The following is a 27,969-nucleotide window of genomic DNA, read 5'->3' as shown; positions in this document are numbered from 1 at the left end:
AAATGGGAATCGGTGTATGAGGAGTCAGTAAGGAAAGTGGGTGATCCAGTGTTAAGGTAGAAGAGGTTAAGTTGGTTAAGAAGGTTAACCAAGAGAACACCTCTCTGACAGGTCATGGGAGAACCCTCAAGGGGATGACGCGCATTAAAGTCACCGAGTAGGGAGTAATTTTGTTTCCTGAAAGCAGAGTACAAGGGGACTTTGCAACGCTAAAAGCAGCCATAAAACCTCTTTGTGGGACCAAAAGCCTCGAATGTTCCATTGGAGGACAGTCATGAGGAGGAAGAGATGTATGGGTGTCAACTTGGCGGCCACCAAGTGACAGCTGGTGTAGAGTCGTTATTACAGGGCACAGGAGGATGACGATCCTGCTCCATGGGGTCCACAGAAACATCGGCTTGCTTGTGCAGTCATTCCATGGAGTCCAACACTGAAAAACGGTTGGCGGTGCATACCGGCGACACAGAGGCCAGTTGGGCTAAGGTACCAGTGGTGACATCGTCGAAGAGGATCTTCGAGTTGGCGAAGGTGAAGACTGGGTTTGATGGGTGCTGCACAGCTGGACGGGGTGATTTCACAACCTCAGAGCGGAATGTGAGGTAGCATGTCTGCGTGGCCATGTCCTTCATGGAGCGATCATGGCTTGAGGGATAACAAGAACAGAACTATAGGTGCCAGATGGGCGAACGCAGGATTCGCGACTAGCCAGTAACTTTCAGGCGACTGGGTAAGGCACTTTTTCCTTTACCTGGACCTCTGACAGCCCACTCATTAAGATACATGGGGCAATCCCAAAAGGAGGCGGCATGGCCATCATTGCAGTTAATACAGTGGGGAGGAGCAGGTGGACAATCGCTCTCGTCTGCATCCCTACCACAGGTTACACATTTGACTGGGTGTCGACAAGATAATCTAGTGTGGTTAAAACGATGACACTGGTAGCAGCGCATTGGGTTCAGAATGTACTGCTGGATTGTGGTAATTTCATAGCCTGCTTTGACCTTGGATGGCAGCATCACTCTGACAAAGGTGAGGTAAAGAGTGGGGTGGGCACTAAGGAGGAATCTACCTTTCTCATTACATGATGGACGTCAATGACACCCTGATCAGAGAGGTAAGATTGGATTCTGGCCTTGGTTAGACCATCAAGCAGCCTGGTGTAAATTACGCCACGGGAAGAATCCAAAGTTACATAGGCCTCGACACGAACAGGGTAGCCGTAAAGAAGCGAGGCAGCAAGCCGCTGTTGTACTTGAGAATGAGAAGTAGTCTCCAGAAGCAAAGTGCCATTCGGTAAACGAGAGCAGGATTTCACAGCGCCAGCAACTGCATCAATACCTTTCTGAATAATAAATGAATTTACTGTGGCGAAAGACTGATCATATTACTGTGGCAAAAGACTATCTTCAGTGTGTGAGACCATGAGGAACCATGGTGCAGCAGGAAGGTTCTTTGAATCACTAGTCTCATTATGTTTACGTTTTGTAGATGTGGACTGTGAAGATGAGTGACTCATCGCGAGGAAATCCCTCTTGATTGCCAGTGTCTTCGATGGCATGCTCCTGCCAACTGGGGGGCCCCCTTCACAAGGGGCCACACCCGCCTTAGGTGATTGTTCACATCTCAGGCCATTTTTCTTTTTTTTTTTTTTTTCTTTTTTTTTTCAATTGTCGATTTTGATAAAATAAAGCCTAAACATTGCACCATTGCTCCAAGCTACACACTATTAACAGGTGAGAATCACATGAAAATTCATCTAGTAGTTTTGGTATTAGCAAGTTCAATCAGACAAACACACAGACAAGACAGTTTCACAGTTTTATCATTAGTATAGATTGTAACTAATCTCTTTGACATCATTACACTGCAGATCTTGACTAACCCTATTACAACCTGTGACAAGGCTGTCTAGTTGCTAAGTGCAGGTCACCTCATAACCGCTACTACTTTCAGTGCTAAGGGGTTCTCTTCCTTTCCCATTATGTATTGGCACCTAGTGTACTTGGTGAATATAAAATAAAAATCAGACCTCGGCGAAAAATGTGTAGAAACTTGTTGTTGAGGAAAAAGGAACATTTAAAAACATGCTACATAGGCAAAGGACTAAAAACCTGGATAATGGGAAAAGAAACAAAGTTAATGTGGAACTTTCCTGGCAACCCAACAAAAAGAGCACAATTTAGTGTGGCATTCTGACTTCACTGTTCTGGCTGCTAACCCCATTTCCTTTGCAGGAAGATATCTCAAATTTTATTTTTGAGAAATGGCTCAACCAGATTTATTGCAACATTTGTTGGTACAGCTATAACAACTATAAGAACTCTTCATGGTGTGGTTATCAAAACTGGAATCGGAAAAGAATAAGTCCAGGAAAATTTCAAGATGGCACCACTGCCATAAACATCTTTTTATCAGGAAGTAGAATCCATACAGAAATGTGTATGCAGATTGGTGTAACATTTCATCATGCACAAATTATCAGGTTGAGGGCAAAGCTTTTCTTCTTGTTAACACTGGCATAAAAACTTTTAAATAATTCAAAAAATATGTGCTGAAGTAAATCCTGTGACACTATTATATACAGATATTAAAAATAAGCTACAACATTATTTTAAAGCACAAATGCACATAGCAGCAGACCGGCATAAATTTTTCAGCTATTTAAAACACCCAATCAAGGTTACAAAGTGAGGATAGTATATTTTTAGGGGCTCAGTAGAGACTGCAAATTTCTGTGTGAAGATGAGAAGTCCAAAAACTCTTACACAGATTCTCTCAGTCATGAAATGCTCATTATACACGCACACAATAAGTTACAGAAAGACCTTCTTAGTTTGACTCACCCACTGCTACAGGAATGTTTGCCTTCAGTCTGGGGTCACAAACATTTGCTTGCCTCAGATGATGCATTCCAGTTCGAAGTTGCTAGTGTGTTCATGAAACATGGACAACAACCTACATGGACAAGCCATGACCGCAGCAAAGGCGGACAGTCACAGGGCACAATAAGGCAACATCCACTCACAAACAGATTCCATGGATGGAACTTACATTCATGAGCATGATGTAATGTTACTCACAAGTGCAGAGACTGTTCTTCAGAAACGCACATACACTATTTGATCAAAAGTATCCAGACACCCCTATGTAATGTAGAATTGGCCACTAGGTATCATGGGATGTGGATCTGCCGTATAAAAGGAGGTGGTGTGCATTGATGTAATCAGTAATGAATCAGTTAACAGAATATCTGAGTTAGGATAGCTCAGAGACTTCGAATGTGGACTAGGCAGTGGATGTCGCCTGAGTAACAATAGCATTAGGGACATTTCAATCCTTCTAAAGACACCCAAGTCAACCACACATGTCTCAAGTACTGATGAACAGGGACCATCAAGCATTGTGTCAACTGTTGTTTTAAAAAAAAGAGGAACATAATAATAATAATAAAGTCACATGCAATCAAAGGAAGGAATCACTCAAGTGTGTCAAAGTGCTATCAGCAGTGCATAGGAAGTTGAAAAAAATGGGGTAACAAGAAGCTACTCACAAGCTAGAGATTTCTGTAGTCAATGCCGACTGACACTTGAGGAGTGTGAAGAGCAAAGCTAATGAACAGTGGATGACTGGAAATGAGTGATAAGAATGTTATCTGCCATCATATGAACAGTGTCATACGGAGGAGGTGGTGTTACAGTATGGGGATGTTTTTCACGGTTAATGTGTGCTCCCCTTGTTGCGCTTACAAAAACACTAAACCTGGTAGGTCATGGACATGAACACATTTTATAGCATTGTGTGCTATGTAGACAAATACTTCGGAGACGATTATTGTCTGAATCACTATTATAATGCACCCTGTCACAAATCAGCACCTGTGAGGAAGCAGTTTGTGGACATTTAACACTTCTGAAATGGACTGATCTGACCATGGTCCAGACCTGAACCCAATAGAACACCTTTTGGATTAATTAGCTCTTTAACTTTGGTCCAGACACCAGTGCCTGACAGCACTACCTTCTATGGTTTTGGCTGCCACTAAACCAAAGACAGAATATAAAGTTCGATAGTAGAGTTCAAGCTGTCACAAAGGTGGCCACACGCCGTTAACAGGTGTTCAGGTACTTTTGATCGGAGTGTACTGCAAAAATAGAGTTGTTCATAAATCTGAAGTAGGCAATACAAAGGAAATTAGGCAATGTAATAAAATACTAAGCACACAAAAGCAATTCATAATAGAAATACTAATAATACAACTGATGTTCAAGATGAACACCTGTAAATCAATAAATTTTGCAGATATAGAATAAATTGCACACTATGTTCTCAGCTAATGACAAAGCTTTTGTCTGTGATACTCAGAATGAATGAAGTACCACTGAAATTTCAAACTGGCATAGGCTCTTCCTTTTCTGCAATCAATCTGCAGGCACACAAAAATCTAGGATTGAATTTAACACAATTTAGAAGTTCAATATTTAGCTACAGCGACGATCAAATACCGATCAATAACAAAGGTTGCAAAGAAGAAATTCACAAAACGGGTCAGAATCACAGTAATAAATTCACCCAAAGCAACAAATTTATTGGGTCATCCTTTATTCAATAAACTAAGCTTCACAATGCAAGAAGAGGTGAGTCAAGATTCACACTAATGGCAAAAACTGTTGCAAAAGTACAATACAGATTTTTATGAAGCAACAAGTAGCATTCGAAACTACAAAGCGTGTATCACTTTGAAGCCAAACATTGCGTCAAACTCTCTAAAGCACGCAATATTCTATTTGCTTTAAAAGACACTGGTGAAATAGGAACTAGATTGACTCGAACAGAATATCATTACAGAAACAATTTCTAGTAGCCAATGGGCAATGCCAATAAATTAGCTGGCAGCATACACTTAGAAAAGCTAAATTAGAAGGAGGATTACTTACAGATACCTCATTATGAGGAAACACACAAATTCTTGGGCACAAATACTTCATTTGGACTTGATGAATATGAAATATTGTATTTTGTGGTCACCAGTGCACCAAATTTGTTTTAAGTATACTTTGTTATGAAAAGGAACAAAATGAATATGGAATAATGAGTGCCGACATGTGTTTGACATATTAAAAAATTATTACATATGAGTCAACTAAAATGTTCATTCTACAGCAGATGCTTCTTAATATTGAATCGGCACAGTCCTGTGACACAGACAACGTGGTTTTAAACAGCTTGTTTGAGACAATCACTACTGCTCAGAATAGCTATAGTCAAACTGAAAAGGAAGCATTGTATAATAAAATCCAGAATGCTGCTAGAGTAGTTTAATGTTTTTATTGTGATGGCTCCATTTCAGCTAGACTGCCAACTTCAGACCATGTTCACATATCATCAGTGGTCGCTGTCACTCTGTACTGTTATTAAAATATGGTGTAATTTAGGAAGGTCACAAGTCACTGGTAGCTATATTTACATCAAATACTACCATTCCTTACAGAATGGCTCAATGCTTACAGCATGGGCACTTCTTTTATCAAACTATGATTATAAAATTGCTTACAGGTCCACATCTCAACATACAAACGTAGATATGCAAGATTCAAATTTCTGTCCTTCTACTGATTTGTGTTTCAGCTTTAGATATCATCAATCAAGACACTATTAAAGATTTTCCACTGAATGCCAATGTGACAGTAAAACTCATGCTGAAGTATCCACTGTTATCTAAAACAATACCTTCAATCTGAGCGGCCTTCAGAAAAAGTGTTGGTCAACCTTAAATTTCATACTGCCGCATGACACATGCTCTCACTGTCCACATAGACGACATTTTGGTACTTTCAGAAACAGGAAAGAGATGAGTTGTGATTCCAAAAGCGTTAAAACTGAAAATGCTTCAAATGTTACAACAATGTACCAAATGCACAGCTACTGGGAAAAGAAAAAAACATAAATAAAGACCTAGAAGCGATGCTGGCAAAATGCCACCTATGCCGAATATATCAGTTAGCTCCCTCATGGCATTTCTACAGCCACATATTGAAGAGTTTTTAGCAAACAGAACACAGCATGTTGTTCTCAATGGAGAGACGTCTACAGATGTTAAAGTAACCTCTGGCGTGCCACAGGGGAGTGTTATGGGACCATTGCTCTTCACAATATATTTGTAAACGACCTAGTAGATAGTGTCGGAAGTTCCATGCGGCTTTTCGTGGATGATGCTGCAGTATACAGAGAAGTTTCAGCATTAGAAAATTGCACAAAAATGCAGGAAGGATTGCAGCGGATAGGCACTTCGTGTAGGGAGTGGCCACTGACCCTTAACATAGACAAATGTAATGTATTGCGAATACATAGAAAGAAAGATCCTGTATTGTATGATTATATGATAGCGGAACAAACACTGGTAGCAGTTACTTCTGTAAAATATCTGGGAGTATGCGTACGGAATGATTTGAAGTGGAATGATTATATAAAATTAATTGTTGGTAAGGCGGGTGCCAGGTTGAGATTCATTGGGAGAGTCCTTAGAAAATGTAGTCCATCAACAAAGGAGGTGGCTTACAAAACATTCGTTTGACCTATACTTGAGTATTGCTGTGGTCATGAACAGCGTTGAATGTGGCAGGGAGCACTGCTGACCCCAAAATGCTTTATTTCAATGTCTGCTTCACAATCTCCCCAGTACAAGTTTTTCTGAACTACTTAGGTGGGCATGATCATTGCAACACATCCTCCATTTCTGTAGTTCTCCTGCCTCGGTCTCTGCTAACCCTGCCATACCCACACCCTCTTCCCAAGTTTCCCCATCCTCTGTTCTTTCATCCCATCCCGATCCACTTCCCGATATCATCAACAGCGTATGCTGGAGGAGTTTGTTGGCTCTGGTGCTCATGTGTTGTATCCATATCCCATACACTCACTGCATCTCCCTTCCACATTCCCATTTTTTAAAACCTGCTATATCTCCCTGAGCTGCCAGTCACCCTTCCTCGACCCTCACTCTCACCTCTTATCTTCCAGTAACCACTCCACCGATAAAACCCCTCACCCTATGCTTTCACTGACAAAGGAAAAAATATAGCAAATGAAGCAAATACAAAAGAAGTCAGATGTTAAAAAAATACAAGAGACATTGACAGAAAGTGAAAAAATAACAAAGCAACAACAGCTAGAGGAAAAAATGCAAGGCTGTAAAAACAAGCATAGAAATGTTAAAATGGAAAACAGAAGCACCAGTATGAATATAAAGTGCTCGATGGCAAGCCTGAACTAAGCAAAAAAGGAAAAAATTGTAGATGGAAGGAATACACAGAAGAGGCACTACAGAAAAAAAGCCGAACACTATTTCACTTTCCGGTGATACTGATTCTATGACATAACTTAGAAGACATACTGTAGAATGGCAAACCTGCAGTTACGCAGAATTTATAGATTTAGAGAAAATTTTTGACAGTCTCAACTGGAATACACACCTTGAAATTCTGAACATAGAACAAACAAAACACAGGGACACAAGGTTTTATTGAACTTGTATGAAAACCTCGCTGCAGTTATAAGATGGTTTTTATTGCAGTTATAGTAGTTGATGGACATGAAACAGAAACAGTAGTTGAGAATAGAGTGAGGCAGGTGCACCCCACCCCCGACAAAGTTATTCAAACTCATGGACAATCAACAGCTCATTCAAAAGAGGATATTAGGGCCAGTCCATGTGAAATCACATAAGTTTTTCTTGACATCTCAGATAGTAGTAGTTGTCTGCTTAAAACAGGCAAAATTAAGACATTTTCCAACCTTTCATTTTTAAGTTGTTAATTTTCAAAGTTTCCAACATTATGATTTTGTATCATGTTTTGCAACCTTGGAACATTCATATTTTAAAAGCACTCTGACTGAAAGTTCTAAAATTTAACTGTTTTATTCAGTTTTTTGTAAGTTTTAAAAAATATGTGCTGCTAGACTATACTCATAAAAAACAACGAATTTTCCTAAACCAATGTAGCTGTAATTGTGGATGTGAAATTGCCTGCAGCATATTCCACACGCCCATTAACACACAATTAATAGCATGCACTGTGCCCCTCACTCACTCCCCACCCTAGTCAAAGTAAGTTTTTTTTTTTTTTTTTTTTAAAAAAGTTGAGGGAACACACTAACTTTGAAGCCATGTTTACAAACACACTACAGAGACATCAAATACCTGTAGCAACGCCAGCGCTCCAATTGGTTACCTTTGACATTATAATGAACAGAACCTGTATGACCAACTCTATGGCAAGGCATGGAGAGCTGCATCAAACCAGTTTCAGGACTGAAGACCACAACAACAACATGGCAAGGCCCTAAATTTGATCTTTTTTTTTTTTACGACTGGTGAGAGTTGACAAAATTCCCTACTGCACCATCAAATTTCTTTGACATAAATAATTGACATAACAACTTTGACAAAGAAATATGATAGCATAACACAAGCCTAAGTTGTAAAGGATGCCTTAAATGGCGAAAACTCAAATACAGCTGTCAGATTATTATTTTTTATTTGGTGACAATAATTTTATTACATTACTAGATATTACACATTTAAATTTTGGTTTGCCTTTCCCATGTTAACTGTGCAATTACTGTAACACACACCCTAACAACACACGCTCAATAAACATTATGAGTAATTTACTTAATTGTACCTTTATTTCACAAATACATTAATACTATTAAACACTAATGTAGCTGTTACTACTTAACTATGTGTTATTTGAGGCTTCAGATTGAGAAACTTTCTACTCATCTTGAACAAAAAAACAGTATGGCATCCAATAACAATCTTATTAGAGTGTAAGATTATATCGCCTTCCTTTGAATGAAATACTTCAGTCCTTTCAAGCAATAATGCCAAATTATTGATGTAACAATATGTTCTTTTCCAATATATCTGTGAGGTTTTTTGCATCTCTTAGTCTGATAAGTCTGTATGTTCTTCCAGTGGCAGTCGAGCACTGGCAACATGAGTATGAAGTTATTTTGGAACTGTCAATTTTTGTGGTGTTCTTGATTCATTTGGAGCTGGTCCACAAGGATGCATAAATAAAAGGTTTTAATTCTCCTACATTTTCATATCTTGGTACAACACAGGCCACCATTTGTTGCACAAGCAATAAATCCTGTAAACACTTCAAAAGACATGCTATCTGCATAAGGACCCTCTTGAATTTTATGCTTCACTTATAGGAACCTAAGCAGATAGGCATCATAATTTGGAATACCTGTAATTTCTGTGGTATCATAAAATCTTTTTGCCAAGCTTCATTCTTCTGCTGCATGCTCATCATTTATCACACAGAAAAAAGTGACTAATGGCTTATTTGCTTTACTCCATTCAAACAACTGGAATGTATATGATATTCCACTGCCTGTGAGGTTAGGAAGACAGATGCAATGTGTCTTTGAACACGTCTGCACATTGAACAGGCAGTGCGGCAACTACAGCCATTATGAAATACATGAAATGTACTTGCAGTTGCAAATATGAACAACCACCTGCTGTACAAGGGAATGACAACAAAGAAAATATGCGCTGGACTGGGACTCGATCCTAGATTTCTCACTTAATGTGAGCAGTCATCTTAGCCACTTTGGCTATCTAAGCACGTCTATCGGCCTGACCCAGACTTTCACATGGTGTCATTCCTGTGCCACAACCTGTACATAATGTGTGTATGAGTACAGGTTGTGACGCAGGGATGATGATATAGAAGTTTGTGTCTGGCCATGACTCACGCATGGACAGCCAAAGTAGTTAAGGCAACTGCTCATGTAAAGTGGGAAATTACATTTTGCGTAAAATGCCACTACTACTATTTCAAAAAGGTTGCTCTTCAAATTTAGTCAGATGTATCAGTTGGAGAGTAAATGTAATTACAGTCGGAGAGTAAATGTAATTATCCATATGGTCATCAAGGTCACTGGGTGTGGTGCAAACTAAATATGGCAGAGAAGGATGCATCCACTGGTCCCTAGTCACATGGCAGTACACTTGCAGCAGTCTTAGTGGCTGTTGTGGACTGTTGTCACCTCACTGCAACCATCCAATGGTTACAGTAAGCTCTGTGGTGTGCCTGCTGATGTACTTGCAAAACATGGTTTCCTCCTTGACTGTGGTTTAGACTGTTGGCACATACCACAGATGTTTGCTAGTCCATGGACTTCTCCGTATGCCTAATGTAGTACTGTCTTCGTTCATCATTCAACCAAAAGTTGTATTGCAAACAAATGAACTGATGGTATACATGTACATCAAGAGTGTGATTTGTATTTGACTGCTTCTCAGTCGAATCTACACACATTATTCTCCTGCTTTAACATGTGAGATATTCAACAAATTTTTAGAATACTGTATTGGACAAGAGGTATCCACTTCCAGAAATTTTTCATTTTGTGTATTTCCAGTAGTGTGTGATTTATTTATAAATAATTTGTAATTAATAAAATCAATGTTGTTCACGAAGTAGATCTACATGCATGCAAACCTGCTCCAAAATCCCCACTCCCATGCTTTGCTAATTTTGATCAACAATTCATCTCTGCTGAAATGTGTCAGTAAACATGAATATTTTCCACTGTAGTATAAAAATAAATAAATATATTAAAAGTTAAATAAACCAAGTGACACACAACATCTCTTAAATTATTTATGCTAATTGTTGCAAGACATTGTTTAGCATATTGTGCTAATTAGTATTCAATAATTTCATTTTAATTTCAGTTATATGGACCAGCAAGCAAACCACACATAGCTGTGGCAATGCAAATTCCAGTAAAATAAAATTTATTTCAATATTTTCCCACTGGAATACCATCATGCAATTTGCCACATACTTTAACAAACAGTGTATGATCAAAACATTTCTTGTCCGTTGTCCTTAAAAACTACTATTTTGAAATAATCAGAATTTTAAAAAATTCTTTATCAGAATTTTGCATTTTTTCTGAATGTGGCAAACAGAAAATTTTTTTAAAGCTTGTAAGAAACTGAACAAAACAGTACAAATTTCAGATCTGTTAGCCATACAGTTTTAGAGATGGCTATTTTAAGATTTGAAAACATGGCAAAAATGCACAATTCTGAAAACTTTCAAAATTAGTAACTAAAAAATTAAATGTCAAAATTTTTTATTTTAGATTCCTCATTATTTTGATGGATAGAATAAAATGACAAAATGTGGTGTGAACTGTATCATCATAACTAAAAATAGTTTATTATGCTTGCCCTCATGATGTGCATTACTTATTGCCAGAAAATAACAGTGCTGAATCAGTGTTGGTAACTCTACAACTTGTGGCATTGTCTGTAGGACACATCACACTCTGTGGGGATGTCCTCCATTATCATCATCATCATCATCATCATCATCATCATCATCATCATCAGTTTCTACCTGGACCAATACCTGACAACTTTTGAATGCACAGGCAGCTATAAAAATTTGAAGGTGCCACCAACAGCAAAATGCTATGATGTAGTGTTCCACAAATAATTTCATATGAAACTATTTTTACTTATGCATGCAGCTTAATTAAAATTACATCTAGTATTTTGACTATAAAAGAAACTACTGTCATATCATTGCAGTTGAAATGGGTATAGCAAAGCTAATTATTAAGGCAACTTTGGCTCTACATTACTACTTATCAGTTTTTAATGCATGGGAACATTCATCTACCAAGCTTTACTGTTCTCCAGCATTTCCGGATTCTGAAGATGACACACACATTTGTTGGATTGGCAGGGTAATATCTCATAAGAGGTCTGAAGGTATGAAACACTTTTCTTTTGAAGAACTTTCAAACATATGGTTGCAGAGTAATTTTTTTTTTTTTAACAGACTGCACTTAAAAGTTTAACATAAATTTTACTTTTTGTTTCCCCCCCCAAAATGTATATAAATATGATGTTAATGTCACTAAACAGAAGTTAACTGGTAGATATGTTTTCATTTTCGGCATGGCACTATAAAGCAATAAAATACGACAGACGTTTAGAATATACAGAAATTCAAAAATATTCATTCTGAAACCAATATCAAAACTGGTAGAAAATAACACCAAAATTGTTCTTGATAAGGTAGACAATACATGTAATAGATAAATGATTTCTTGTAAGAAGGGGAGAAGTGGCAAAATGCGTTGAGTGGACAGATGGGGAAATGAGACAGAACGGCACAAGCAGTGAAAATTATACACGAGGAGATAGTTAATCAATTGAATAAACCATTATTTTCATAATTTTACCCTCACCCCAATAGGGCATTTTCGAATGAATGAATGAAGTAAAACAATATTTCCAGCAATCTTCTAACATTATAAATATACTTTTTTCAACAAATGCAAACAAATTATAGCTATCAGATTCCCCATGAAGGTAGTCACAAATATCTTTGCACTGTACATACCATTTAATGGTACCAAAAGTCTTCTGGCAACTGTTATTGCAATCAATTTTGTCTGCAGAAGCAGAACAGTTTTTATTGACAATGGCGTCCATTCTATCACGATACCATGAATGAAAAGTTTTGTCAGCTTTGTGAATGGCTGCATCTGCTCCATGGAAAGAACAGTTATTTCCTGGAGAGCAACGGATTCCTTCTGATATCTGATCATCACCTGAAAAAATATTTCCAGCGATTTTACTATTAAATTGCTATGCGACCCATTAATTCTTTACAATCCAAAACATTTATGAAACTATTACTCAAAATACAATCTTCTAGTTTCATAGTTGTCAATAATACACTAGGAAAATTAATAATTAGAGGCTAAATTTTATAAATGTATTCACATAATGTTTAATTTCCTGTACTTTTGTATAATAAGAAATTAGGACTTCATTATTATCGTCTACTGTTTGGCACTGTTACTGAAAAATGTAAGATATCACGTAAATTCACTGACAACAGGACCACGTGGCCATCAGATTTATGTAATGTTTTATATTTTATTCTATGTGATGGTCAGATCTCAAATCAAAGGAGTTTACTGTAACTTTAAAAAAAAATTATTAAGAAAATCAACACTGAAGTTCTCCTAGTGACTTTAATCCACTTAAGATACAATAATATTTCGGCAGACCATGTGAATCTATCGGTAGCACTTGATACTGATAATCAGTGGTTTCAACCTCATTGCCCACCCCCATTCAATTTGAATACTTATCTCATGTAAATAAAGAATTCATCAAATGTATGCTAATTAACAGAAACGAAAACTACATGTGAAATGTGATACTAGATAGCGCCTCTATACGGAAAGAGTGAAAACTGTTTGATGCCTGTCTGTGTTTACGAACTTTACAGTACACATTTTACTTTTAGTTAATGACACCTGCTGAAACTGAGTCCAACTGGCCCAACAATTACAGGAGCAGATTTACCAGTGGAGCAAATTACAGCTGCTTAAGAATAATAGATTTCAGGAAATTCCACAATGGTCGGAAGGGATATGACATCTTTTGCAAGGGATACAAAATCAATGATAGAGAAGAGTAGATAAAAATTCATTCACTAGTACATCACCAGTTGGCCTCTCCAATTTCTGGCAAAATGACGTGGCAAACGTGATTCGCTTTGAAACATTGCAATAAAAGGGAAATCTTTAATAACATGAATGAAGTCTGTTTTTCAATTCACACCTTGGAGGAGGAGGAGGCAGAGGGAGAAGGTGGGGGGTGGGTGGATGGGGGTGGGAGGGGGGGAGGGGTTTGCCATGTTTCTGTGACACTTATTGCTCTGATTCGTATGAGACCACTCTCGTGACCGGACACAGTCAAAAGACAGAGCATTTGATTTCGAATCTAAAGCTTTTTTTTTCTCATTTCTGAGCCAAAAACCTTAATTCATATAAATAAAGATCAATTGGAAAATGCATGAAAGATCATCACTTGAGAACAGACAGACTGCTTTTTCTGTTGTGTTCATAATTGTCAGGACAAGGTTTGCGTGAAACAAAATTTTTGGAAAATCCACCAGAAAAGTTGGATTGTATTTTTGTATGAAAATCTCAATGAAAGAAATGTGATGGTCAGTTTTGACAACTCTGCTGTAACATTCTCATAACAACAACAAATTCCACACTGACTATTGATATCTTGAGAAAAAGAAAAGAATTAAAAGCAATGTTTCAGTGCGTTATCAAACTGATGTCAGTTTGTGGTAATTTTGTGTGTTGCAAACATTCCACTGATTTCAGTTCACAGTTTATTTCTTTGGGAAAAATACCACAGTGAGGCATCTAAATGTTGGTCGGCGTACACGCTATGCAAACCAACTATATGATCATTCCGACAATGAAACTGATACAGAGTGTAGCCAGCATTTGGAGGCAAATTGAATACAAATTTCTTGAGCGCGATCCATTATGACTCCTAAACAATGGATAAAGTCACAGTTGATCTAACTAATTAATGGAAAATCTCATATAAAGATGTGAAACAATTACTAACAAAGAGATAGAGGGGCTGGCCAGTACTAACCTCAGCTCAGTACAGCCGATAGAAACACAAAAAACAATCGAAAATTTAAGTTCTTAGCTTTCGGAATAAATGTTCCTTCATCAGGGAGGAGAGAGGGGAAAGAAAGGGAAGAAGGGAAAGTGGATTTAGTTACTCACAACCCAGGTTATGAAGCAACAGGGAAAGGAAAACAGGGAGGATAGCAAGGATGGAGGCATGGTTGTCAGAGGGAAGCCAAAGATATTCTACTGTAGGTACTGTGCCAGCTTCAAACCAAAGAGGATGCATACAGAAGTAAAGAGGTGTATAGTATAAAGATGTAGGATGAAAAGATGGATGAATGGCTAAAGAGAAAAGGAAAAGAGGAGAAGACTGAAAAGTAAATGGGAGTGAGGTTGTTTAACGTAGGTTCAGTCCAGGGGGATGGCGGGATCAAAGGATGTGCTGGAGTGCGAGTTCCCATCTCCGCAGTTCAGAGGGACTGATGTTGGGTGGGAGAAGCCAAATGGCACATACGGTGTAGCAGGTTCCTAGGTCCCTAGAATTATGCTGGAGGGCATGCTCAGCCAGTTTTGTTGTTGTCATACCAATGTAAAAGGCTGTGCAGTGCAGGCATGTCAGCTGATAAATGACGTGTAGTTTCACACGTGGCCCTACCTTGAATTGTGTATGTTTTACCAGTAGCGGGGCTGGAGTAAGTGGTTGTGGGGGGATGCATGGGGCAGGTTTTGCAGCGGGGTCGGTTACAGGGGTAGGAACCGCTGGGTAGAGAAGGTAGTCTGGGAATATTGTATGGTTTAACAAGGATGTTACAGAGGTTAGGGGGACGACGAAAGGCAACTCTGGGTGGTGTGGGGAGAATTTTGTCAAGGGATGATCTCATTTCAGGGGTTGACTTAAGAAAGTCATATCCCTGGCGGAGTAATTTATTGATGTATTCGAGGCCAGGATAATATTGGGTGACAAGCCACCTTCCTGGATGTTGACCTTCATCTTGTTGAAGCTCACATCCACACCTCTGTCCATATCAAACCCACCAACAAAAAACAGTACCTTCACTTTGATAGCTGCCATCCATTCCACATCAAACGCTCCCTTCCCTACAGCCTAGGTATTCGTGGCAAACTTCCTAGAAAAACCTCAAATCCATTCCCACTCCTCTCCCACCTGAAATCTTTCTTGTCACCATAGATGCTACATCCCTTTACACAAACATCCCACACACCCATGGTCTCTCTGCCCTTGAGCACTACCTCTCCCAACACCCACCCGAAGATCTTCCAAAAACCTCGTTCCTTATCACACTTACCAACTTCATCCTCACCCATAATTACTTCACTTTTGAAGGCCAGACCTACAAACAAATCAGGGGAACTGCCATGGGAACCAGGATGGCTCCGTCCTATGCCAACCTCTTCATGGGCCGCATGGAGGAGGCTTTCCTGAAGACCCAACAGCTGCTTCCCCTGGCCTGGTATAGGTTTATAGATGACATCTTTGTGGTCTGGACTCATGGTGAAGAAACACTCCTTAATTTCCTCCATAACCTCAACTCCTTTTCGAATCTGAATTTCACCTGGTCCTTCTCCAAAACCCAAGCCACCTTCCTGGATGTTGACCTTCATCTTGTTGAAGCTCACATCCACACCTCTGTCCATATCAAACCCACCAACAAACAACAGTACCTTCACTTTGATAGCTGCCATCCATTCCACATCAAACACACCCTTCCCTACAGCCTAGGTATTCGTGGCAAATGTATCTGCAGTGACGAATCCCTCAACAATTACACCAATAACCTGACCAGTGCTTTCCTCTCCCGCAACTATCCTGCAGACCTTGTCCACAAACAGATCTCCCGAGCAATACATTCCTCCCCGTCCAACAACAATATTCCTACCCTCAGACCACACAGAAGCATCCCCCTTGTCACCCAATATTATCCTGGCCTCGAACACATCAATAAATTACTCCGCCAGGGATATGACTTTCTCAAGTCAACCCCTGAAATGAGATCATCCCTTGACAAAATTCTCCCCACACCACCCAGAGTGGCCTTTCGTCGTCCCCCTAACCTCTGTAACATCTACAATATTCCCAGACTACCTTCTCTACCCAGCGGTTCCTACCCCTGTAACCGACCCCGCTGCAAAACCTGCCCCATGCATCCCCCCACAACCACTTACTCCAGCCCCGCTACTGGTAAAACATACACAATTCAAGGTAGGGCCACGTGTGAAACTACACGTCATTTATCAGCTGACATGCCTGCACTGCACAGCCTTTTACATTGGTATGACAACAACAAAACTGGCTGAGCATGCCCTCCAGCATAATTCTAGGGACCTAGGAATCTGCTACACCGTATGTGCCATTTGGCTTCTCCCACCCAACATCAGTCCCTCTGAACTGCGGAGATGGGAACTCGCACTCCAGCACATCCTTTGATCCCGCCATCCCCCTGGACTGAACCTACGTTAAACAACCTCACTCCCATTTACTTTTCAGTCTTCTCCTCTTTTCCTTTTCTCTTTAGCCATTCATCCATCTTTTCATCCTACATCTTTATACTATACACCTCTTTACTTCTGTATGCATCCTCTTTGGTTTGAAGCTGGCACAGTACCTACAGTAGAATATCTTTGGCTTCCCTCTGACAACCATGCCTCCATCCTTGCTACCCTCCCTGTTTTCCTTTCCCTGTTGCGTCATAACCTGGGTTGTGAGTAACTAAATCCACTTTCCCTTCTTCCCTTTCTTTCCCCCCTCTCCTCCCTGATGAAGGAACATTTATTCCGAAAGCTAGGAACTTAAATTTTCGGTTGTTTTTTGTGTTTCTATCGGCTGTACTGAGCTGAGGTAAGTACTGAAAAGTCACAGTTGACTCACTCAGCTGGAGCTTATGCACAAAATAATTTGGAATGTCTACAAAAGACATGAACAAATGTGACAATTGAAAATCAACATTTGGCGTTCAGATCCAATACTCAATTATGCTGCGGATATTTAGGTTGACTTCGGAAGAAAGGAACAATGTTTGTTTCGGAAAAAAAGGAACAATGTTTGTCAACATTGTAATTAGGGTTGCCACAAGGTCCCCCAAGTGAAATCCCCATATAGGGGTGTCAGTATTCCTAAACATGTGAGCAAAAATCTTAAGTACTAACATCACCATCTTTTGTAATGAACTGTTTTTAGACGGGAAAAGCAAGCCAAATGCTGTAAGTAATTCATTAAGAACACTGATGTTATTTTATTTCAATAAAAGGAAACACATTTGGTGACAAAAGTACACATTTCCAGATTTAAAATACCTTCACTAGTTTCAGAAATAACCTCAGAAAAAAGTAGGCCTCTTCAATGAAGTGTACAAGGCGGAGAAGAGAAGTGTAAACCGCCACTGTAGATGACTTCCAATACAATTTTGATTCTACTATGTTTGTTATTGTCAGTTATGCCTATTATTTTAGAGGTAGGCCTGCTTAGCTGCGTGGTAACATGTTTGCCTACCACACAGTGACACCCAGGTTCAATTCCCTGTTGGATTGGAGATTTTCTCCGCTCGTGGACTGGGTGTTGTGTTGTCTTCATCATCATTTCATGATCACCAACAAGCAAGTCACCTAGTGTGGCATCACCTGAACGAAGACTCACAACCCAGCGAATAAACTTCCCTGGATGGAGTCTCCTGGTCACCAATGGCACACAATAATTTCATTTTACATGTGTTGTGTGATTTTTCTTTCGAAAAATATGCGAGTACATAGCGTACAAACTGCCAGCCACTGCCACAATTTTCTTATCATCATTCATACTTTCTAATATATAAACTACTTTCAAAGTTCCAAAATGCGACAGAATAAATAAAATGTCTATATAATGCCACATTGTACAATGTACTTGTGGAGAGACAGTTGCAAGTCCTGAAATCCATTACCCATAGCCTCTGGCCCTCCGAGGAGCACCACAGTCCTGGGTCCATGGATAAACCATGACTACACCACACAAAAATTGACCTGGCCTGCGAGCAGATCAGTGAGACCAGATGCGACGGGTAGGGTCTCCACATTCGTGGGAAACGAAGGGCTTCAGATAGACATGCCCGATCCTTTAGAGATCCTTGGCCCATCATGTGGTCAGCTATTCATGTGTCACAGACACCATGCTGATAAAATGAGACTACAGTGATTTCCATGCAACAGATACCTTGTGCAAATACTTCGAGAATCAATACTAATGAGGATAGGTAAGAAATCTCCACAAAGATGATTGTTGAGCCACAGACAAGCACACAGGAAAGACAATCACTCACTCACAACTAAATTTTCGGCCATAGCCTCTGTCAGAAAATGAAGCACATACACTTTCACATAATCAAGCCATCTCTGGCCGCTGTGTCAACAGTTTCTGAGGATAAGATCCAAACAAACCACTCGTCACACCTCCCTGACTCTCATTGGCAGCTGCTACGAGGGGAATGGTAGGAAGGGAAGAAGCACCAAGAATGCGGGAGTAGGGAAGCAGTGCACGCATTCAGTGGTGCCCAGTGAGCGATGATACATGACATCTCAGTACACAAACCATTTTATCTACAGAGACAAAAATGAGACTTTTCCAGTGTTTTTTTCCAAATTTCCCTGAGATGTTTGAAATTCCCTGATTTCCAGGACTTGTGGCAACCCTGGTAATGCTTTGAGATTTTGACATGAACCATCAGGATTATGTTGTGTGAGCAGAAAGATCAAATTACCACAACTGACACAGCCAACGGAGCCACTGGCACTGTTGCTTTCTAGCCACAAACCTCGATCAAAGCATTTCTTACGGAATATACAGAAGTTCCTTACAAATGACATCACTTGGGGCAAATGTTATTGGTGAATGAGGTTTCAATTATCTTATTTATTTCATTTCAATAAATTCTTGATCTTACTGAAATTGCTTTGTTTCAATTCATAAAAGTTCACGGGAAGATTCGATTGGATGAATCTCTTCTCGACCAACTGACTGACTGATGGGCAGACAGACACACAACACACCGGCTAAACCACTGGAGACGACACTGACCAGCCAGAACATTATGACCACTGACCTACTATTGTTATAAATCTGTCCAGGCAATAGCAGCATCATTTGGTGAGGAATGACTGCTAGTCAGACACATGCACAGTGAATGTAGTATCAGTGTGCGTGCTGTACGTGTGTATAATGGGAAGGCACATAATCTATCCAAGTTTGATTGGGGGCAGAATGTGATGGCCCAGAGGCTCAGCGTGAGCCATTTCAGAAAATGCATGCATATGTGAACATATAAAAAGTGTAAAACACTTCACCATATTGCTATAACAGATAAAAAGTGAAACATATTCGATACCCCCATGTTGTTTGCTAAAATGGCCAACAGCTCAGACAGCAAACACAAATGGGAACGTAAGCAGCTAAAGAAAAGGGCATTCTGTTATGAAATGGCAAACAGTTAAAAGTTGAGTGCAATATGCACAAAGTGGTGGAGGAGCACCATGTAACAAATGGTGATGGCTAAAAAGGCACTGCACAATAAACAACCTAGTTGAAATGACCTCCTCTCAGTGAGAGCACCAAGAGAAAGTCGTCCAAGTCACTGGGAGAGGCTTAATAATTCAGAGATTGTTCCCATGAAGGGAAGACCAGTGATGATGCCAAAGTGACACTATGTGCTGACAGGTGGCAACACAGAGATCACTAGAGTGAATGCAGGAACTAGCAGGATGAGGTGTTAGGACTGCAGCTTTGGTAGCAGTCTCATTTCCTGTCAGAGTGACGTAACTAGGAACCCACATAAACATTACAGTGGCTCCAACAAAAGTCAGCAAGTGACAGCTTTCCTGGAACTGTTGCACTGAGGGATGGATGGTGTACAGCACACAGAGGTTTTGAAGGGCACTGAGAGTGTCTGAGTAGATGACACAACTGAAAAGCCTGTGTCGCCGGATGTACTGCGTGACCTGATACAACAGGGAGAAGAGCTCTGCTGTAAATACTGAGATATCGAGAAATGTCAGGAGCCAATAACAAAGGCACACCCGCCACCATGGTCAGCCTGAGAGCCATCAGTGTACACAAAGGTGCTATTGTGAAGTTCCGTGCGAAGGTCATGAAACTGAGGCGATAGCGTGAGGCTGGAGTAGTGTCCTTAGGGAACAATGAAGGCCAAGGTGAACATGGGCCACCGCACGAAACCAAGGCGATGAAGGCTTCACATCCATCGGTAAAATGGCAGGTTGCGCGAAGTTAAGCTGCGAGAGCAAGAGCAGAAAGAGTCATTGAACAAGGAGTTATAATCACAGCAGTACGATAGACGTGGTTTGGCAACTTCTTCATACAGACTCTGCCTACTATAAAAGGCGCCACTGTCCAAACAGATGCCACAATGGTAGAAAGTATTGAGACAGCGTAAGAGGGACGGGCGTGCAGATGCATAAACGAAATACCCATAGTCTAGTTTCGAATGGACAAGGAACCGGTACATACATAGGAGGGTTGTTCGATCTGCTATCCAGGAGGTACCACTTAGGACACTGAGGGACCACATACAGAGGCTGCCAGGTAAGACACATGGGAGGACCAAGGAAGTTTCCTATTAAGCATGAACCCCAGGAATTTTGTAGTTTCAATGAATGGAAGAGCAACAGGCCCAAGATGTAAAGACAGTGGAAGAAACCATTTCTGCCACCAGAAATTCATAGAAATGGTTTTGTCGGTGGAAAAACGACAGCCATTGTCGATGTTCAATGAGTAAAGATGACCAAGACACCGCTGAAGATGCTGCTCAATCAGACAAGTCCGTGGAGAACTGCAATAGATGACAAAATCGTCAACAAAAAGGGAGCAGAAGATGCTCAGCGGGAGATGGGCCATTACAGGGTTAATGGTGATAGCAAAGAGGACAACACTTAGGACAGAGTCCTGAGGTACATTGTTTTCCCGGATAAAGGTATCTGACAAGGCAGAACCCATATGCACCTTGAAAACTCGGTCTTTTAAAAATTCCTGAAGGAAACGGGATAGGTGGCCATGGAAGCCTCACATGTAGACCATACGGATGATACTGGTCCTCCAGCAGGTGTCATATGCTTTCTCCAAATTTAAAAAAAAAAAAAAGGCCACATTCTGGGTTTTCACAGAAAACCATTCATGACGTGGGTAGACAAAGTGACGAGATGGTCAAGTGCAGAACGGAGCACTCGAAACACACACTGTGCAGTGGTTAGTAAATAGCAAGACTTGAGCCACTATACCAGCCAGACATGAATCATATGTTCCATCACTGTGCAGTGGTTAGTAAATAGCAAGAATTGAGCCACTATACCAGCCAGACATGAATCATATGTTCCATCACCTTGCAAACACAGCTGCTGAGAGAAATGGGGCAGTAGGTAGAAGGAAGGTCTTTGTCATTACTGTGCTTAGGTATGGGTACAACAGTGGCTTCACACCAGCATTTGGGAAACGTGCCCTCTGCCCAGATGCAGTTGTACGTATTAAGCAGAAAGTTCTTGGCTGCAAGAGGAAGGTGCTGCAACATATGAAAGTGAACAGCATCTGGCCATGAGGCAGAGGATAAGGATGAAGTGAGAGCAAGATCTAGCTCCCTCATAGTAATAGCGGCATTGTAGCATTTGTGATTCTGAGAAAACAAGGCTATTGCAAGAACCGCCTCCACTCGTTTTGGATGGAGGAAGGCAGGGTGATAGTGAGAGGAGCTTGAAATCTTCGCAAAGTGGTGGCCCAAGGTGTTGGAGGTAGCAATAGGGTCCATGATGATGACATCATCTGTTACTGTCAGACCGGAAATCAGGGAATGGATCTTGGTCCCAGACAGCCAACTGAGATTGGCCCACATGACGGAAGAACTATTGAATGAAACCAAGATAGCTTTCTTGCTATCCTGAAGAACGTGACGACACTGTGCATGTGTCTGTTTATAATGAATGCAGTTTACCATCATAGGATGACAGTTAAAAACATGGAGGCATGTCTCCGCACACAAATTGTGTCGCAGCATGCCTCGGTCCAACAAGCGACTGGGACATGGCATGGTAAACACGAAGTGTGAGGAATGGAACATTCTGCAGCATTAAGGATAATGTTTGTAAGATATTACACTTGGTCATCACAACTGGGGAAATCTTTTTCATCGAAGGTCACAAGGGAGGAGTAAAGCCTCCAGTCGGCCTTAGTAGGGTGCCATTTGGGTGTGCACACAGGTTGGGTAGGAGTCACCAAACGGATAGCACATGGTAAATGGTCACTAGAGTATGTGTCAGAGAGAACTGACCACTCGAGACGATGGGCAAGCTGGGCAATGCAAAAGGATAGGTCCAGATGGGAATAGGTGTGCGAGGAGTCTGAAAGGAAAGTGGGTGCTCCTGTTCAAAGGCAGAAGAGGTTAAGCTGATTAAGAAGTCAGCCAAGAAGGGACCTCTCGGAGAGGTTCTGGGAGAACCCAAAAGGGAATGGTGGGCATTAAAGTCACCGAGCAGGAGAAAGGGGTGAGGTACGTGCCCAATAAGCTGGAGGAAGTCTGCCCTGCTGACATCGAATGACAGATGAATGTCAATGGTACAAAGGGAAAAGATCAAATGAGGAAGGAAAAGGCAAACTGCAACAGATGAAGATGGGTTGACCATGAATGTCATCCCATATGAGCAGCATAACTCCCCCATGAGATGGAATGCCGACATCCGGGAGGCGGAGATCAAACAGGTAATGCTGTGGTGAGTGTCTTCAGCACATGGCAAAACCAAGGTGAAACCATGTCCAGACTTCGTGGGGTTGGACAGTTGCCATACCTGAACCCGATCGAACACATCTGGGACGTGACTAAACTTGGCATCAGAGCTCAGGGGGAAGGAAAAACTAATCAAGGAGAGGGTAGCGGAATGGTGTCAGGCTGGCCTTTTGATAGATGAATCAGCATGTGCGTAAAAGAACCTTCATTACAGATGTCGAACGTCGTAGGCTAGCAGACTGGTAAAAAGAGAGCAGGTGACGAACTGGACAGAACTAACATCAGACTTAAATGCTGCGCATATTACAAGTGTGTGTGAACACACAGTGCACTGAAAACTCTTATCAATGGGCCTCCTCAAACAACCCTTGCTTGCGCCAATGTTAACAGCATGACATTAGCAGCTATGCCTGAAGTGGACATGTGACCATTGGCACTGACTGCTGGCACAGCAGCAGAGCACTGCATGGTCTGATGAATCCTTTTACCTTCTTCATAATGCTGTTGGGAGGGCACGAATTCGTTGTCTTCCAGGGAAAGACATCTGTACTGAAGGATGGAGACAAACTGGCAGCAGCTCCTTTATGGTCTCAGGAACATTCACGTGGGCATCCATTGGTCCAGCGGAGCTCGTGCACATGAGATGTGACTGAACTTGGCATCAGAGTTCATGGCCTCCTTCCCACAATTTACGGGAATCAGGTGACTTGTGTGTGGAAGTGTGGTAACAACTCCCTCCAGCAACCTACCCAGGGCTCATTGCTTCCAGGCCATGACATGTTGCTGCTGTTATTCGCACCAAAGGTGGACATACTGGCTAGTAGGCTGGTTGTTCAAATGGCTCTGAGCACTATGGGACTTAACATCTGTGGTCATCAGTCCCCTAGAACTTAGAACTACTTAAACCTAACCTAAGGGCATCACACACATCCATGCCTGAGGCAGGATTCGAACCTGCGACCGTAGCAGTCACGCGGTTCCAGACTGAAGTGCCTAGACCCGGCCGGCATGTAGGTTGTCATAATGTTTTGGCTGATCAGTGTAGACATGTTATACAATAAAAGCTATCTGTAAAACTGGTTGCAAGAAAGAACTAGCAAAAATACACATATTCATATTCTCTCTCTCTCTCTCTCTCTCTCTCTCTCTCTCTCTCTCTCACACACACACACACACACACACACACACACACACACACACACACACACACACACACACACACAATACCACCCAAACACTCACGTCAGTGGCCATGGTGAGGCTGACAATTGATTATCAAATAATGAGTGTAGTTGTCTGGGTAGATGGTGGTGGGGGCATTTGCACTGGCCGGGGGAAGGAGTAGTAATAGATGGCAGTACAAAATGTGAAAGGGGAAGGAGGAGTGGTGGACAGAGAAGGGAGAAGGTATGGTGAGGCAGTGGGAAGCAGGTTAGTGGAGGCTTAGGCCAGGAGGATTGTGAAAGAAGAGGACGTGTTGGAGAGAGAATTATTACCTGGAGAGATTAAAAAAAAAAAAGTGTTGGAAGAAAGTATCCAAATGGCTTGTGTAGTAAAGAAACTGTTGAAGTCATTTGCACCGTGGTGCACAGTATTTTCAGCAACTGGATGGTAAAGACTGTAGTTTGCCACAACCTGGCAGTGGTCAGAAATGTGAGTAGATGGTTGATTACTTGTCATGCCCACACAGAATGCTGCAAAACAATTGCAGCATAGCTGATATATAACATGACTGCTTTCACACATGGTCATGCTTCTCATGGATAGGAAATGCCTGTGACTGGGCTGTGGTAGGTGGTGATGGTTGGGAGTATGGGACAGGTCTTGTACATGTGCCGACCACAAAGTAATGACCGACAGGGTGCAAGATTGGAGGGCGGATGGACAAAGATTTACTGTAGGTTGGGTGGGCAGCAGAACACTACTTTTGGTGATGTGGATATGATGTCCATCATCTCAGTGTATGATAAGAGATATTTGAAGCCCTGGTGAAGGAAGTGGTTGAGCTTTCCAAGGCCAGGGTGATATTGGGTTATCAGAGAAGTGCTGGTTAACAGGTTTACTCATTCACAGAAGGAGATGGCATGGGAGATACGCTTATGGATGAGTTGGTTAGGGTACTGTCTGGCAATAAATGCTCTGATAAGGCTATTGGCATATTTCAACAGCTACTGCTTTCCACTGCTGATGTGGTATCTACAGGTGACAAGGCTGTAAGTAAGTTACTTTTTGGGATGGAACAGGTGACAACTGTCAAAGTTCGAGGTACGGTTGGTGGCTGGTGTACTTGGTATGGATGGATGAATTTATACAGCTACTTTAAAGGTAGATATCAACACCTAGGAAAGTGGATCAATAGGTTGAGTAGGAGGAGGTGAAGCGGATTTGGGAGTAGGTGTTGTGATTATGGAGGAAAGGCAAAGGTTGTCCTTGGTATGAGTACAGATCATGTAAATGTTAACAATGAAGCTCAACCACCAAGGGGTTTGAGGTGTTGATCAGATAGTAAGGTGGCCATAAATAAGTTGGTATAGGATAGTGCCGTGTGAGTACCCATGGCAGAACCATGGATTTGTTTACAGACTTGTTATTTGAAAGTGAAATAACTGTGGGTCAGGATGTGGTTGGCTAGGAGAATTAAGAAAGACATAGTTGGTGTGGTATCATAAGAATTTTGGAAAAAAGTACTGTTCCAATTTCATGATTGGAATGACATAAGCATGGGGGCGGTTTGTGTATAAGAACATCACATCCACAGAGACCAACAAGGAGTCTGGTGGTAACTGCACAGGAACTGTGGAATAGCAATGAAGGAAGTGAGTGGTGACTTAAGTGAAGGGTGGGAGGTTATGGAGAATAGTTTAGATGTGTTGGACAACAAAGACAAATGTTTATTCTGTGTTGTACCCAGCCACAATGGGACAACCAGCAGGGAGACCTGTTCAGTTGGGTTTGTCGACTTTGTACAGGAGTAGGTGGAAGGTAGGATTGTGGGGAAGGGGTGAGAGGGGAGATGTCGCTGGTTTGAGGAGGGAGAGGAAATCATGTGGCATGTTATGGGATAAGTCTAAGGCCTTGAGCAGCTGTTGGAAATCCTGTTGGATTTCTGGGATGGGAGTATGGTTGTAACATTTGTATGCAGAGGTGTCAGAATGTTTGTCGAGATCCTCATCCACACAGCCACAGCAATTCATGGTCACTGTGGTCGAGCCTCTGTCTGCAGAAAAAATGATAAGACCTGGAATGGTTTTCAGTTTACTGGCAGCTGAGTGTGTTATAGGTGTGAAGACAGATTCACTGGGGAGGGGTTTGGGAAAAGAAGATGAGGCTGGGTCAGAAGTGAGGAATTCCTAGAAGGTTATCAGGGGACGACTGGGTGGAAGGGGAGGAAGAATGCAGTTAGGTGCAGGTTGGAACTGTTTTAGACACGGTTCTATGTGGGGTTTTGGTTGGATGTGGTCAGAAATGTTTTCATTGGAAAGAAAGAATGAATGAAGAAAAGGAGGTCCTTCACAATTCAGCATGGCTGAACCTACGTTTCGGGCTAGAAGTGAGGCCTTTAGAAAGTACTGAGTATTTGTAGAGGTCATAGTTTGGCAGAACTGTTGATAACAGTATTATGGGATGGGTGATCATGTGCAGTGAGTTTCATGGAGGGTGAAGGACCCACCAGAACGTGCACGAGTGGGAGGCAATACAGGTGTTATTGGATAACGTAGCACAATAAACCACAGATAATACAGGACTACTAAGCCAAATGTAGTTACATATGAGGAATTATTGGCAATCTGATCGTAATAGTTCCAGCTGAGAATGTGCTGATGTTTCTAGGCCTGAAGATGTCAGCAGGGATGGGTAGTTGGTTGGGTGGTCAGTTGTTGCAAGTGACAACTTATGAATGAGAGGAGAGGCAAAAACTTTTGTTAAGTGTTGTTAGGTTTACGGAATTATTGAAAAATGTGAAGATACTTGGGTAGTTACAATACAGCCTTCAGCAGCAATGCAGGAAGCAAAAAAGTGTGAGGTTTTTTTGGAAAGTGGAATTACAAGAAGTCATGGAGGAGCAATGGAGGATTTTGTGAACAGAATATGTAAGCTTATGAGTCAGGAGGGAGCATTGAGGCAAATGAGGTTATACTGCAGGAAGTAAAGCTTTCGTAAGGGTCCTGTCACTGAATATGTTGAGAGAAGTTCAGTCTGGTGCCCAAAAAACAGTTTTCTGCTGTCAGAGTGGCAAAAGAATTTGAAAAGAGATTCAGCAACAGGGGTATGGGACAAACATGGAGTATTGACCGCAAATGTGAAGAATTATTGGTGTGCATGATTGGGACATTTTCAGAGGCAGTACATCCAGCCTCAGTGGGGTAGGAACAGTGTGGGTGGATACCAGCCACAGGACGATACAAGCAATGATAAGACATGGGAAGAGTGAAGTGCACAAACAATAAACAAATCCCAAGTCCACCATGAGGCATTCCTATTAAGTATAGCTGCTGCAGATGTTTATGATTTAAATTATTACAGTCAGGAATGGGGACAGACCAATTTGAACAGTGTGTGGAATTGGTGCCCCATGTAAGTGAGAGTTACTGTATGATTCTGGAGTTAGACTTTCAGATAAAACAGCATGCCAAAATTGGCCTCCAGCAACATATAGTGGAACACAGAGGAATGACATTTCAGCTAGGGGACGCTGTCACCAGTG

At 41.3% G+C, this 27,969-nt stretch overlaps 1 protein-coding gene across 4 annotated transcripts in view; it reads right to left on the bottom strand.

Annotated features, from left to right (window-relative positions):
- Window positions 1-27,969, bottom strand: part of LOC126268236 (uncharacterized) — a 284,639-nt gene that overhangs the window by 134,737 nt on the left and 121,933 nt on the right. For all 4 annotated transcript variants that reach the window (XM_049973886.1, XM_049973887.1, XM_049973888.1 and 1 more), the window contains exon 7: window positions 12,441-12,651. In XM_049973886.1, coding sequence (XP_049829843.1) covers window positions 12,441-12,651 — 211 coding nt within the window. The remainder of the gene's footprint in view (window positions 1-12,440; window positions 12,652-27,969) is intronic.

The sequence above is a fragment of the Schistocerca gregaria genome, chromosome 4 (genome assembly GCF_023897955.1).
Source record: "Schistocerca gregaria isolate iqSchGreg1 chromosome 4, iqSchGreg1.2, whole genome shotgun sequence".
NCBI classification, from domain to species: domain Eukaryota; kingdom Metazoa; phylum Arthropoda; class Insecta; order Orthoptera; family Acrididae; genus Schistocerca; species Schistocerca gregaria.
This window is presented reverse-complemented; position numbering and strand designations above follow the sequence as displayed.